At 47.8% G+C, this 15,358-nt stretch overlaps 1 protein-coding gene across 3 annotated transcripts in view; it reads right to left on the reverse strand.

Moving 5' to 3' along the window:
* Positions 1–15,358, reverse strand: part of Cacna1c (calcium voltage-gated channel subunit alpha1 C) — a 545,178-nt gene that overhangs the window by 49,176 nt on the left and 480,644 nt on the right. For 2 of the 3 annotated variants that reach the window (XM_052174695.1, XM_052174697.1), the window contains exons 29-31: positions 14,492–14,650; positions 13,801–13,911; positions 96–179 (exon numbers count right to left, since the gene is read on the reverse strand). In XM_052174695.1, coding sequence (XP_052030655.1) covers positions 96–179; positions 13,801–13,911; positions 14,492–14,650 — 354 coding nt within the window. The remainder of the gene's footprint in view (positions 1–95; positions 180–13,800; positions 13,912–14,491; positions 14,651–15,358) is intronic. The other variant, XM_052174696.1, reaches the window with a different exon arrangement.

The following is a 15,358-nucleotide window of genomic DNA, read 5'->3' on the forward strand; positions in this document are numbered from 1 at the left end:
AGTGAGAGAAAGAGAGAGAGAGAGAGAGGGAGGAGTGGAGGAGGCAGGAGAGGTGGAAGGACCAGGGCCCCTGGGGAGGGCAGAGTGATACTCACATTAGTTTCACTGAGAATGACATCAATTATGCTCCCAATGACGATGAGGAAGTCAAAAACATTCCAGGGATCACTAAAGTAACCCTACATGAGGGAGGGGCAGGCAGGACGGGGATTAAAAAGGAATATTAGACAGACAAGAACAGAGCAACATCACTATTAGAATCACTGTCCTGGCACCTGAGTGTTGCTGTTGGGAGTTCCAAACACCAGCATCCGGCCAGGAGCCTGGTTGGGTTAGGAGCAGCAGGGAGGCATTCAGTTCAACCCTCCTGCCCTGCCTTTCATGGGTCACATGGTCCACATCCTCTCCGCCTCCTCCACAGAGGACCCTTCCACTTCCTCAGGGCAGAAGTAGCCATGAGTATAGGGAGTGTGAATGGGACGCGGGTGTATGTGTGTGTGTGTGTGTGTGTGTGTGTGTGTGTGTAGGGTGTGGCTGGACTACACTGATTATGTGTCATCTCCTATAGTCTAGTATATAGTATATCATATATACTATATTGTATATAGCATATAGTCTATTGTATATCATATATGACCTATACCTTCAGTTCAGTCTACTAGAAGGAGCTATCAGGAGGGAGAGACGTCATCTTGTGGTTGATAAGTCTGTAATCAAAGCTTAGAGATAATCAAAGGATCAGATCACTGAAGCAGTGTCCACAGTAAGCTTGACTCTGTGTAGGTGCAATCAGGTTTAGCCTCTTTCCTGCACTGGTCAAGTCCGTATGCCTCAGGGCAAGGTTGGCTTTTCTGACAGGATAGAAGTGTCTCCTGGTCTAGAAACCTTTCTAGACAGTACCCTCAGGGGGTGTCTCATAAGTGCTACCCCAGGCTCATGATATAAAGTCTCAGCAAAATGAGAATGCTGCCCAAAGGGATGGGGGTTATCAAAGACTTCCCTGGGCATAGGCTCGGGGAGGGGGGATTGGTTGGTGGGTGGGCTGCTGCCTTCTTAGGAAGGCAATAGAGCCCTGGAGAGGAGAGTCAGGCATGGAGGGAAAGACCAGGGCCCCAACTTTGCTCTTGTTGCCTGCCTGGGTTTCACTGATGTTCCACTGGGACATTGGAAAGCACAAGTGGCATTCTCAAGTCTCTATGAGAAGAACGGCAGCTTAAAGGGCCTTGTCTCAGAGCACAGAGCCTCGGTGCCCTTGGTGGAATGTAGAGGACATAGGACCAAGGAGCCCTGCCTTCTTTTAACAATGACATTTGCCCTCTTCATTTTCCAAAGAAAACACTCCAAAGGGGCAAATCAGCGCTTGCTCAGTTGGGCTCTTAGAGATGGTGTTTGGCAAGAGGCTTTGGAAGCAGGAAGAGTACTCATGCGTGTGTGTGTGTGTGTGTGTGTGTGTGTGTATTTGTGTGTCTTAGCTCTTTGCTCCCAAAGAGGCCGCTAGCTCTCTTTTGCACTTTTTTCTCCTAAGAGCTAAGCCTATGTTCTTCCATCCTCCTGGCTTTATCCAGCGCCCTAAGTTGTCTGGCTTCCCAGCCGTCTCCTTCTAGAGTAAACTACAAGACAGGCTGTCCTGGGGCTATTATTCTTAGAAGTGGATGTCAGGTCACAGGGAAAGGGGACTCTAAGTTCCCAGGCATTTCTGCCCAAAAAAACCCTACTTTGCCCCAGGAGGCTTTGGGTAGCTGGACTGGGGCTGAGGCTGCCCAGGTTACAGGTCAGATGAGGGTCAGCCTGAGTCAGGGACTTCTCTCTTCTGGTTACGTCATATGCTCTAAGCAGAAAATAACTAGTGCACTCCTGGGTTCTTACACACTGCTCAGGAATACTAATCTGGGAGAGGGTGGGTCGGGGTGAATCTCCCAAGTCAACCCCACATGTCTGTATGCTTCAAAACTGGATCTTGAAAAACTGCTGGGGACTATCAGTAAATGTGAGTCATTTGTTTGGGAATAGAGCTACTTCAGAAGGAAAACGGAAAAGAGGCCAAAGAAGAGAAGGGAGAGAAACAGGACCAAAAGTAAAACCATAGGATGTTCAGCACCAACCTAGAAAACATGGCAAGCCAATGTTATTGGGGTAGGGAATAGGAGGAGAGAGAGGGCGGGAGTCTCTGTTCAAACAATGAAGAGGAGCTGGGGTATTTCCATCCACAAAAGACCTGCAACAAATGGATAAACTGACCAGAAGTCTGCAATGCCTCTGAGCGAGCAGGAGAGAGAAGGAGGAAGGCAACCTGGGCTCCGTGGTGAAAAGCATACAGTTGATCTGCTGGTACATCCCAGGGGAAGGGGCCGAGACTTAAAGGGACCGTCGACCTCCAGATGTGCATTTGTTTTCCCTTTCTCTTGGATTGATTTTTTTTTTTTAATGTTCAGAGAGAAAGAAATGACCCTCAGTTATCACCCTCCCCTGGCCGTAGCTGCACAGCACTGGACTGGCTAGGCCTATTGGGATGAATCCCACCTCCTGGTTGCCTGTCCCAGGCTTTTGGTAGACTTCACTGTCCTCTAGCAAATTACTTTGTGAAAATAACTGGGTGTGGAAACCGAGTTCCCTTGTTGCCAACGGCTATGGTGGATACCCAGTCCTGGCACTCACATGCACAGCTGGAATGCAGAGGGGTCAGCTCTGTCCCTTTAAGAGGCAGCTTTTCACCCTGACCTATAGACCCACATTCCCATCCTCTATCCTTTGGTCTTCTCAGCTGGACCTTGAGGATGGCTTCAGATCCAGCTTCAAGGTCTCTTCCTCTCGTCTCTTTCTTCTTCTTCCCGCTGTTCCAGAACCATTACCTCCTACTTGCCCCACACCAGTTCCAGAAACAAAGCCCACACCTACCAGTTTGGTAATAAATAGGTTGTCCAAGGGAGACACCTGGCCAAGTCCTTATAGGAGGGGTCTGGAAGAGCATTTCTTCCATATGCGATGGTGTGAAAGAACTATGTGTTTTCTTTTGTATGCACACAGATGTATGAGTGCATGCCCATTTCTCCTACCCTTCATTTTTCCACGAGCATTTGGGGCTCGGGAGTAGAACAGAGAGGAAAGTGGGGGGACACAGACCCTTTATTTTATAAAATAGGTTTAACCAGGACCAGCTTATATTGGCTCCATATAGTTGGAACATCAGGGCTAGAGAACATTGTACTGGCTCTTTTAGAAGTGGCAAACCAAACCTCTGACTTCCCAACTCCCCAGAGCCAGTGAAGAGAGATGCATGCAGAAAAGATGGTGTGTGTGTGTATGTGTGTGTGTAGCTAGACACCTTCTCTTGCCACCCACAACATCCTACATGTTGAGTGACCTCCCCTTTTCAAATTACCAGCATCTCTGCATGAGAACAGAATATGGGTCTCCCTTCTGGCCTAGCTAGGGAAAGTTGGGCATGGCCCCCATTGTCAAAATCTGATCATTGCTTTGTAGCCTCCTCCCCCCGGGCAGAGCTGAGTAATGGACAGCTAATTAGCATTTGCTTCAACACGTCATTTTCAGGAAGGAAACATGACTACAAAAGTTTCACATTTTATTTTCCCAAGGATTTTGTATTTTCTTCTTTTTTGGATTAGTTGTACCTTGATTCAATGATGTCATGTGAGCCCTACTCTGTTGACACAGGCAGTGTTCCTAACAAAATGATCTTTGGAGGCAGTTGGCTTAAATCCTGTGCTGCCGCTTTCTAACTGGGCAGCTGTGTATGTCAGATTCCTATCACCATGATGAAGTATGTGTGGGAATCAGTGAGAGAGGAAGGTGATTTGGGTTCATGGTTTTACTGCATGGTGTTGTTTCTGCTGCTTTGGGTCCCTGGTGAGGCAGCTCAAAGAGGTAGAATAGGTCTGTTTATCTCATGGTGGTAAAGAAAAGGAAACAGAAAGGGCCTCTATACTTGAAAGACACTCTTCCAAGGACCTAACCACTAGGGCTCTATTTCTAAAGGTCCAACTGCATCTCAATAGAGTCAAGATCCAAACTGTAGCATTAAGAGTGAGCAAATAGCTTACTCTCTGTGTCCGTTTTCCTATGTAGAAAACAGGGCTGACTGTGGGACTGTGAAAAGCAGTCTGTGGCCTGGTTGAGCGAGGCTTACTCCGCAGACCCAGTAGAATATTCTACAAGGGACGGAATGTGAGCCATGCTCCCAGATACTAAGGCTCCTGACACCAACTCTATACTCCTGACTCCTCAACTCCATAATCCTGTGTCCATCGGTCATCTAGGGCCAGGCCCAGTGTTCTGGCTGGACTCCACCCCCACCAGGTTTTCCCACCCCACAGTTACCTGGCCAGAGCCAGGTAACCCAGCCCACTATAAGAGGGGGCTTCTTGGCCCCTCAAGTTTTCTTGCCCTTATGTTATCTCTGGTCTCTCGTCCTCCTGTTCCCCCTCTCTCCCCATTCTTCTCCCCTCTTTCCACGTGGTCACGGCCAGCTTTTACCCCCTATCTTTTCTTTCTCTTGTTATTTCTCTATATCTTTTCCTTTTCTTATTTTTCTATAATAAAGCTTTAAAACTATGGACTGTCTCTTCTTATCAAAACCTGCCCTGTAGGAGAAATGGAACAGGCCTCAGCATCTCCAGCCACCAGAAAGGACTCAGAACTTCCCTGGCTTCCTCCACAGGTACATGGGGCCTGCGCCAGAATGGCCCCACATTCTGGGCAGGGACTTTCCCCTCTAGCCAGGCAGCCTCCCTCTGTAGGTACATGGACACCCGCCATGCCTTCACAGGTATACGGGCCAGGCCTATCCATTTTCCCTACAGCTGACCATAGTGTTAAGGTGATATTTAAAAGATACTACACACACAAAGCACTCGGACCAGCACCTAGTCTAAATTCATATTAGTTTTGTCATCATTAGCTAGAGTCAACCTGCCTGCCTCACTGCTAAGTAGCATTCACAGGCTCAGTTTTCATGTGGGGCTGAGCCAAAGGGAAATCAAAACCAGGCATCTAGAAGCAATGCATGCAGAAGGAGCAGGAAGAAGCTGAAGGTTCTTAGGCTGGCCAAAGCCCTTTCTGCTCACCATCTATCTGGCTACTCTTCTTGAGATGCTCTTAAGAGCAGTCAGGTTGGCAGTGTTGACATTGTAACAGTGTGCAAGTTGTCATGGCTTAATCTTATTACACTCAAGTTCATATAGAGAGTACACTGTCAAGTTCTTAGGAAACAACTGTTCAAGCCAGAGGAGAACTTCTTGGGCTAGAAGTTTGTGGAGAAAGTCCTGGGCTTCTGGGGCCCGGGGAGCTCCATCTCTGATACAGAGAGAAAGATTACTGCAGGAGAGGTTGTAGACCTACAACATTGCAGAATTCTGGATTCTGCTTCTCCTCTGCCCAGACTAGAAGCCTCCTCTCTCAGGACAGGCACAAACCTCATAACATGATGGTAATGCAGGGAGCCACAGAACCCTCTGTGCACACTTTCATTGGTATGCCAAGCTTATGATACTTATTCATAGAAATTCTAAGGTAAAAATTAGGTCCTCCCTGCTATTTGTTCTACTTTCTCTTTTATGTTCCTTCCTGCTCACCTTCATCATCTTATACAGGTCTAGTAAAGCCAAGCAAAGAATATGGACCTTCCTGGTACCTGATGCGGACTGGCCCAGGACTGTTCCCTCCTAGGCCACAAAGGCACACCCAGGAAAGCTATGAGAGATCTGAGCTGAGGCTAGATGTGAGATGCTGACAGAAAGATAAGTTAAAAACAAAACACAGGCGAGGGAAGACTCGGTGCCATGGGATGCAGACCGCAAACACATTCAGGAATCACAGGAATTATGTGAAAAGCAAGAGCTGGGCCTGGCAGTGGTGAAAAGGCCACTTAAGGCCAGTGGGAAATGGGGGGACTGCGTACCATGGGGAGACACAGAACACATGGGCGTTCTATAGGAGATAGGGAGAACGCGAACAAGGAAATGAAAAAAAGACAGAGAAAATGAAAGAGAAAAGGAAGAAGAGGAGGAGTAGAGAGAGGCTGGTAGTGGGGCTGAATATGAAGTGCTCGAAGTTGGGGTCCAGGGCTCTGGAATGACCACAGAACCTTGACAGGGAAAAGAAACATCAGTCAACATGAGACTAGAGGGTGTGGCCGAACCCTCCTTGCAAAGCTGGATCTAAAATGAGAGCAGCAAACAAGGCCTACACCCAACCTGGGGTCCCAGTAGAGAATGGAGGTTCCTGGCTTGGCGGGAACAAGTGTTTGGAGAAAGCTGTGAAGGGCTGCTGTGGAGGCCACACTTTGAGGTGGTGTTGAGGACACAGGCTTAATGGCAGGCTGAGCCTTGTTTCTAGAACCAGTGGTGTTTCTGGGTCCCAGGCTGCAGAACTGAGAGACGGGACACTTGATAAACTGTGGAGAGGTGCTGAATCCAGCCAGAAACAGCAGTGGCGATGGCAAAGCCTCAGTGTGTCTGTGAAGGGCTGATTTTACAGAATATCATGGAATCAACGGTTAGCTGACACCAAGCAGAGATAATATAAATCACATTACATCAGGGTGCCACTTAGATATAACTAATCATGGAGATTAGCGGCGTCTAATGGAGAAGGCATAACCAAGCACACAGCTGCTCATGGCCTATAGTCTGCGAGGCAGCGAAGACTCCTGTGTTCCTGTCAGGCTCATCCTGTGGTGTGCTAATTCAGAAGCTCTGGACAGCTTCCTGCACCAAAAGCTGGCTGCTGTAGGACAGTTGGCAAGAGCAGGCCAGGGTTGGGTCCTTGCTTTGAGGGGGCACTGGCTGGGATAGGGATGGGGTACTCCGAGGATGGTCCGAGGAGTTCATAGACCTGGGGATGTGTGCTCTTCATAGACACCTGTCCTGGAGTTCCATTGGAAAAATTGGAAGGCATCGATACATTCATCTCATCACACATGATGTCGGCTGCCAAGAACCTTGAACTTTGCAAGGATGGAGCCTGTAGACCTGACACTGACCCCCAAAGCTGGCTGTCTGCCCACTGGAGCAGATGGAATTAGGGGCTATGGGCTAAGCTCCTTTTGGGGGACTCAGGAGCGTCTCCCCCAACGCCTTAGTTGTACCTGGGTAGAGTGGAGGATTGCATAGCTGCTTCTCCCTACCCATGCTAGAATAAATGAACACATTTATACAAAGGACTCTTCTCAGATTAGAGTGCTGAAGGCTGTATCCCTGGAGCCAGCCGTGGCACGGAGCTCAGGCTCAAGCCCACGCTGCACGATAGTCTATGAGAAAGAGGCAGGCTGCCCTTTCTGAGTGGGAAAAAGCCTGGTCCTGCTGCAGATCTCTAATCTCTGAGATAGCACAGGCTCCCGGGAAGCCTTCAAAACCCAGGCAAGACACGCTCCTTCCTGCTTAACACCCCTCATCAGCTCCCCCCAATCCCTGTCTGATCATCTTCTCTTAAGCCCCATGTGTGCCTGACTCCAAAGACACGATGCTGTGAAGATCATTAGATCCAGCCACCAGCGCCACCTTCGTAATAAGACACAAATGTAACGGTGGGCTGCGTTCACTTTCAGAGTCTGGAGAGCTGTTCGAAGTTCGTGCAGTGTCAGGTATGGTAAGTACTGCAAGGTCTGCCTCTGAGGCAGTGCTCAGTGCCCACTGTTGCTGCCCTCACTGCCTCAGTTCCTGATGGCTCCTGCTTCACAGAGGGCCCCTCATGCCCAGTGACCCAGCACTCTGCGGGCACACCGTCAGGGCCACTGTTTTGCGTGGGTTGAGTTCATGGCTCAGCGCCCTCTGGGGTTTGGGAATCCCTTTTCTCATGCCTTCAGTTTCTTTTCCAGTGGCAGGATCAGAGACAGGGAGCCACAGTGTACCTTCCCTCTGGGCTTTTACACAGTGTGAATACGTTTCCACATTAAATAATTAAACGTAATAGCTAATACGTCCCTTCCCACACTATGGCTTTATGTAAGTCATATAATTATTTTTTATCGTTCATGGTAAAAGCACCATGTAGGAAAGAAACCTGTCACAATGTTGCAACAATATGCAAATCTCTGGGTACAAGAGCTGTGGCGAGGAGGCCTCTCCTGAGGAGCCCATTTGTGCCTGTCTGCTGGGCACTGTGCACGTCAGGTGTCCGTGGGCACACCACAAATAAACAATAATCAGGGGAATGCCTCCTTACCAATCAGCTGCTAAAGAGCAAGCCAGAGCTGGCTGTACACCCACAAGCCACTGGGCTCTCCTAATGAGGCCAGAAGGAGCAGAAGGGGTTGTGGTAGGTTCTAGCCAGTGCCCTCTTCCATCCTCTTTTCCGTTCCTATTTCTTTAAGTGACATGTGTGGTGAGTCTGTGGTCCCATGGGTTTCACTGACAGCTAAAGACACTGTGATTCTTAGTAGCTGAGGTAAACAGATTTCAACTACATTCAGTTAAGAGGCTCTATGAAGTTCCTTGTTCTTTGTTCCACTGGTTGGCCTCCAGGGGGCAGTGTGGAACTGGGTAGAGCTACTTGGTCCTGGTGGCCAAGCCAGCTTTGCAGATTTAGGGATGCCACATATCCTGCTGTGTGGGGCAGCTGTGTCTTAAGTGCAATGTAGCCACATGTCTTCTGAAGGACACGTATGTAGATACCGTGCACACATTAAACTGGCCTGTTGCAACTTCAGCTTTTAGTCTAAGGTCCCATGCCTTTGGTCTTCTGTTGCCTTCAGTTTCTGGGGGGCAGGGGGGGGATGAATCTTTTACTATACACACCCTTTTCACTTACATTATGGCTAAGAAATCCTGTATTTTCTACATTTTATGTTGAATGTCTGGGAATTAAAATTACAGACTATAAATGACAGAATATTTATCATGACATATAAACTGTAAGTCTAGAAAGGGTTTAAGACCATTCATCTAAAATAGAGGCTAATACAAGTTTTAAAAGAAAATATTTTACTTACTCCTGAAGTTGTTTAAACTAAATTTTTCTAGGTCAAGGTGACTATGAGGAAACAGTCCTCTGGACTTCTCACAGAATGGACTAGTATGGGGACTTGAACATCTAGGGTCCCCTCCTGTTCTCAGGACAGGCAGTGCATACTCCGGGTCTCTGTTCACCCTCCCTTTCTTCTCTGTAGCTGGCGTTCCTCACACAGCCCTTCAGCCCGAGACACAGTGGTTCGTCTTGGTCTCTTGTTTTGGCCATCCTAGCTCTTAGTCTCCAGATGTCCTCTATCCAGTTCCTTCTCCTCAGCGTCCCACCTGTTAGCTCATCATGCAATCCTCTCTGGGCAGAGGAGAGGCCAGAGCAGCTCTCTTGAAGAGTCTACTTAGGAGGGCCATATGTAGCATAAAACAGATCTCCTGTCCACACTGCCTGTTCCAGAGTTTAATAGCTTTTAAAACCCAATCCATCTTCGCGGCCCCTTCAGGCAGGCCTCACCCTAGTCTCCTCAAGGTCAGCGAATTGTTACACTGGCCCAGTCCCTGAGGGGAAAGTGAGGGAGCTTGGGGCCACCTTTCATTCCTTTCATTCCTCTGGCTGATTCATCATCAGAAGATGTCCGCACAACGCTGTCATTATTCTCCACTGCTAAGTTTCCAGGAGGCTCTGGTAGACAGCGCCTCCTCTTCTCCTCTTCTCCTCCACCAGGCTACTCCTTACTAAGTAACGGACACACTGGTCCCTAAATCCCCCAGTTGGTGCCCCAGGGACTTCTTAGAAGACAACAGCCCCCTCCCCTAGGGATGCCTCTAGCCAAGGAGGGTAGAGTGGGATTCAGGACTAGCAGTCCTACTGAAAACCTTATGGAAGTAGAGAGGTTAAAAGCCTCCCATTAGGGCCACTCAGGCCATCCTAGACCTACTGTGATGCATGCACAGCAACTCAAGACTTTGTTTTGAGCTGTTGTCCTTGCTGAACCTTGTCAATAGCAAAGAAAGGCAGTTATTGACAACATTATCTCCTGGCATGCAGTCCTGTTGCTAAGACTGGAATGTCTGTGGATACACTGTCCTTCATAGTTAGGTCAGAGCTGCCCACACAGGCAGAAACCTTGAACCTGAAGGCCTAACAACCCCCTGGTCTGCTGTGTGCATCTCTCTCTCCTGCTTTTCTCGAGAGTAGGGTTCCTTTGGAATTTTAATTGGGAATGTCTTGAATTTATAGATAAAAGTTGCGGGGAAATAATGTTTCAGCAATTGAGTTTTCCAGTGTGGGAACACATCTCTTGTGTTATTAATTTTTGTTTAATCATTGCTATAAAATTTTAGTTTTCTTTTTGCTATGTTTTTAGACACTGGACTTTTTTCAGTGTTTATCATAAAAATTATCTTAATTTTCTGTAATTATTGACATTTCAGGTCACGATAGAAATATAATCTAATTAAACAACTATTTAATTACCTTTTAACTGTTCCAAACAAACATTTTCTCCAACTTGCACCTGCATACTCATGCAGAATTAAATATTAGGCAAGTTTTCTCATTTTTCCTACATCTAAGGACAGCACTTTTTTGGCATCCTGTGAGGTGTTCAAGTCACCAACCCTTTTCTTAGGATTACCCGTGTGCATTCTCCGAGCTGTTCTGGGAGGCAGAGGGTCTTTAAGTTTGTGCATAGTAACATCTCATCTTTTTTTTAAATAGTTTTTTTTGTATGAAAAAAGTATGAATTTATGGAGTTGGGTAGCTGGATTCAGGGCTGAGATCTTCTTGAGTAAATTCATTTTACATAGAGAAGTAAGGAAAACAGATGTGAATAAATAAAGATCACCCGCATCAATCACTGTAGAGAAAATGGAAGAAAGAAGCGGGGGCGGGGGGGGGTGATAGATCAACCCATCAACCAATCAGATATGAAGAGGACACAGCAAGGGAAATCAAATCAGGGATCCCTCCAGAGGACATAGTCCAAACTATGAGTAATGCCAATTGCTGGGGTTTGGATGTTAAGTGTCCATCAAAGGACCATGTGCTAAAAGCTTGGTCCCCAGGGAGGTGCTACTGGAGGAGAGTAGAATCTCCAGAAAATGGAGCCTAGTGAAAGGAAGGAGAGAAGGAAGGAAGGAGAGAGGGAAGGAGGGAGGGAAGGAAGGGGAAGGGGAGGGGCAGTGGAGAGGAAGGGGAAGGTAAGGTTAGAGAAAGAAATGGAGCCTAGTGAAAAGGAAGGAAGGAGGGAGGGAAGAAGGGAAGGGGAAGGGGAGGGAGAAGAAGGGAAGGGCAGGGGAGGGAGAAGAGGAAGGGGAAGGGGAGGGAGAAGAGGAAGGAAAAGGGGAAGGGGAAGGGGTAAGGGAAGAGGAAAGGGATGGGGAAGGGGAAGAAGGTAAGAAAAAGTAGATCACTGAAAGCCTGTTCTTTGAGGACTGTAGGATTCCACGGTGCTCCATTGCTCTGATCCCTGGTTACAGATGCAACTTCACTGCTCCTATAAACAACCCTGCCACCATCTACCACTCTCCCTGGAATGTGCTGATGCGAGCATCCTCCACTCAAGCCTCCAAAACTGTGTTCTGGCAAGTTGCTCCAGGCACTCTATAGTTACAATGGCAGGCTGACTAACACATCTGCCTTCTCTCTTCTTGTTGACTTGGTGCCCTTTCACAGGGAACTCACTCACACCACACACCAGGGAAGGTAAAAGTCCAGAAGCCATTAGTCTTCAGGTCTGTGAGAAGCCATTCACGTCATGGTTCTTGGGAAAACTCTACGTAGGTATTTCTACCAGAGTTATGAGGATTTCTGTTTGGTGTGCTGCCTGAAAATTCAAGGGCACATTTTCTAGCTTGTTTATCAGTGAAGAATACAGCTAATGAGGGTGTAGGCGACCAGGCTCCCCTTCATCTTCTCCTCAGTTAACTAGTCAACTGTCTCTGGCCACCCACACTAATAGTCTTCACTCCTCTATTGTTGGGGTTCCTTTTGAGGAATTCATAGAAGAGATCCCCCTTGCCATTATCCGGCTGTGTGAGGTGGCTCTCTTCTGCACCCAGGAAAAAAATCACTCATATTTTATCCTGTCTTCTCAGGACAGAAAAACAGGCATTGAAGACAAGAGGAAACCTAACTGGTTATATCTTAGGAACTGGTTTGCTCCTTCATCTGCAGGATACATCAAATGTGTGTTTCAGGCCAATGTCAATCTCATGGGCTTCCCAGAGCAGGTGACTTGATGCACTGTGTATGCTAGAGACGGCAGGTTCTGGAGATTGCCTCAGTCAGGAACATGCCTGACTCCTCCGTGGGATGATTGAAAGTGATAACAGATCCCTAGAGGTTGGGAACTGAAGCTAAGCAGCCCCACTCTCCTGGCCTGGCTCAGGATGTTACCGGTGATGCTTCTGTGTTCTCAGGCATGGAACCTGGACTAGGGCAACATGTGGATGGTGATGCTTGTGAGCCCCACAGAAGGCAACCATGACAACATGGCATTCCCCAGGCCAGGGCACAATTTATCCCCTAATGGTCTGAACTTGGATCTATCATCTATCTATCTATCTATCTATCTATCTATCTATCTATCTATCTATCTATCTATATCCTATCTATCTATCTATCTATCTATCTATCTATCTATCTATCTATCTATCTATCTATAAGATAAAGAGCATAGTTCCTTCTTGGAGGTAGGGAGACACAATTATTATCATTATACCAAATGAGACTGATTCATTAGGAGTTTCCAAAAAGTATGAAAGATTCCAAGATGCAGCGTTTGCGAGTCTGTATGCACTATCTTTAAGTGCTTCAAAGGTTGTCTCCACTCTTTCTGAAAAGTACCCAGCAGAGTCCTTTGCATGGACGCACCCTTTCCAACAGGTCCATGTGACGGAGATCATCACAGCCCTCTCTCTTAATACTTGTATATTAAGACTGTTGGGTGCGCCACTTCCTTCTTCCCTATAGCAGGGATGCTAATAGCCCAGGAGAAATCCTACAACCAGTTAATCCTCAGCCAAGCCAAATAAACAAACAGGATAGAGTTGGAGACCTGGCTTTTTGCCTCCTGTCGCATCTGGTAAAGCAGGTGGAGGAAGAGGAGGAGAGGACTCTTGGAAAACAGGTTAATGTTTCAAGTCTCCAAGTGTGATCCTCCAGCCTTTCACTACTCTCCAGGAAGTGTTAGGGCAGCTACAGTTGGTTACAGCCGCTCTCTGAGGTAGCCCTGAATGCCAGAGGTTCTGGCCTGTGTAGGGAGGTCAGGGACAGTACACATCTCCTGGGACAGTGGGCAGGGTTAGTGAGGCTGAGTGACAGGTAGTCAACCTTGTCAGCCTCATCTCATTCAGACAGTGCCAGCCTCCTCTTTTCGAAGAGGCGCTGCTCGCAAAAAGTGATATGCAGGCAAGCTCTGCTCTTCCTGTGCTGGTGGATGAGGAAGCAACGGCACTATGTCTGGGAGGAGTCCATGGCAGGAGCCCTGTGCCCCGGACAGACAAAGTGAGGACTGGACTTCTCACAAATATTCATTCTGCCTAGCTAATGAAATGGGAGAGGAGCAAATTGGGGACCTTCCTAGATCTGGGGGGCTGGGTTAGGAGAAGTTTGGCTTGCCATTTGTGGAGAATGGAAGGAGAAAGTTTGGGGCTTAGCTCATAGAAAGGCAGTAGTTTAGCTCATGGAGGACTCTGCTTCTTGTATGTCCCAGTCATGGCTGTTTTAAGGAGTTGGCCTGGTTCTCCTCTTGGCTATGGTAGCTTTTAGAGCACTCTTTAGAGAAGGGATGTCCCTTCGCTGGGAAGGTCTCCCTTTACCTCCCTCACCCAGTGGACACGTGTCCACCCCATCCCAGCAGAGAGCTTTCTCTCAGAGGCCTACCTTGGGTTTGAAGGCAATGAGTTTCAGGATCATCTCCACTGTGAAGAGGCCGGTGAAAAGCATGTTGAGTATATTCATGGCAATTTTGAAGAGGCAGCTCTGGCCATAGTGCTAAGAGGAGGGAAGGCGAAGCCCATGAACAAGAGCCAACAAGAACCCGCCATCTTTGGGCTCGTCATCATTTCTGTCTGGCCTTCTCAGATGCCCCCATTTCTACAGAGATCTCCCCTGAGCCATCCTCAGGGCATCCAAGTGGACTCTGGAGACTCTGTAAACTCTTGCCTTTCCTACCCTTTCTGGTAACAGGGGTGGGAAAGATCTGAGTTTCTGACAATTCCATGTTGACCTCTGGGGGTTTCTGGTGCTTGAGAGCCCTGGCACTCTGACTTTTCTGTAGTAGAGGTAGGTGTTGAATCTACCTCCAGGTCCCATGCTTGTGATTATGACTCCAAGCTTACTCTCTTGGGTGTCTACTCTATTCTCTGTTATCAATCCAGGGCCCCAGGGATTCTTTCATATGGTTACAGAGAACCTTCATCCTCGAGAAGCAATACCCACCCCCAAGCCCCTATTCTTCTGCCTCTTTTACATTCCCAGTTGCAGGCAGGTGACCAGTTGATCTGGCCTTGTAACTCCTTTTACCACATCCTTCCTCAGCCTTTTCCCTGGACTAGCCTCACCGTTGACTGACCTGCATGGCCAGGCAGATGGTGTTGAGCAAGATGAGGACGAACATCAGATACTCGAAGTAGGTAGAGTTGACCACATACCACACCTTGTACTGGTGCTGGTTCTTGGGGATGTACCTGCGCAAGGGTCGGGCCTTGAGGGCATATTCCACACATTGTCTCTGGAAGGAACAAAGGAGAATAAAGGTACAAGAATAGAGAGTGGGGGTGGTGAGCGATGCGTGACAGTCAAAAGTAGGATGTTCATTAAACCACAACCCGGGAAGGGATTCTTGGGCTCTAGCTCATAGCTGTGACACTAATGTGAAACATGCTGTTGACTTCTCTGGCTTCCCTTACCATCAAATCCTATCTAGACTGCAAGTAAGGAGCTCAGCTCCTTTTCCCTAACCGGTAATGATTGGAGCATTACTCAGCGAGTATCTGGTGCCTGATAAATACTGATTGGCTCATAGCTACTCTAGTTTAGTTATGCCTCACACCGTAGATTCTCCACGGAGTATCTCTCGCCTAATTTGTCATTTTCTACCTTGCATCCTTTTTCCTTATTGTCTAGTACCTACAAAATCAGAAGACCCAGAACTGTCAAGAGAAGAATTCGTCTTCTAACTAGAATCTTGGGAAAACAGAAAATGTCAGTCAATTTTTGTGCACAACACCCAAATCCCTAAAGCAGAAAGCAACTCCAGTCTGCTTGACCCCTGGCCTCCATGCCTAATCCCCAAGTCTTGCCACCCCAGGCTCCTGCTTTTACATTTTACTACAATTAACTGATGTTAGGTCAGGCTCTCACATGCCTTGTCTACACTTCCCAGTTGGCTTCCTTCCTTGTCTTTCTTTCAACGCTAAGTCTACACAGTAGCCCAAAC

Source organism: Apodemus sylvaticus, chromosome 2 (genome assembly GCF_947179515.1).
Source record: "Apodemus sylvaticus chromosome 2, mApoSyl1.1, whole genome shotgun sequence".
Lineage (NCBI taxonomy): Eukaryota > Metazoa > Chordata > Mammalia > Rodentia > Muridae > Apodemus > Apodemus sylvaticus.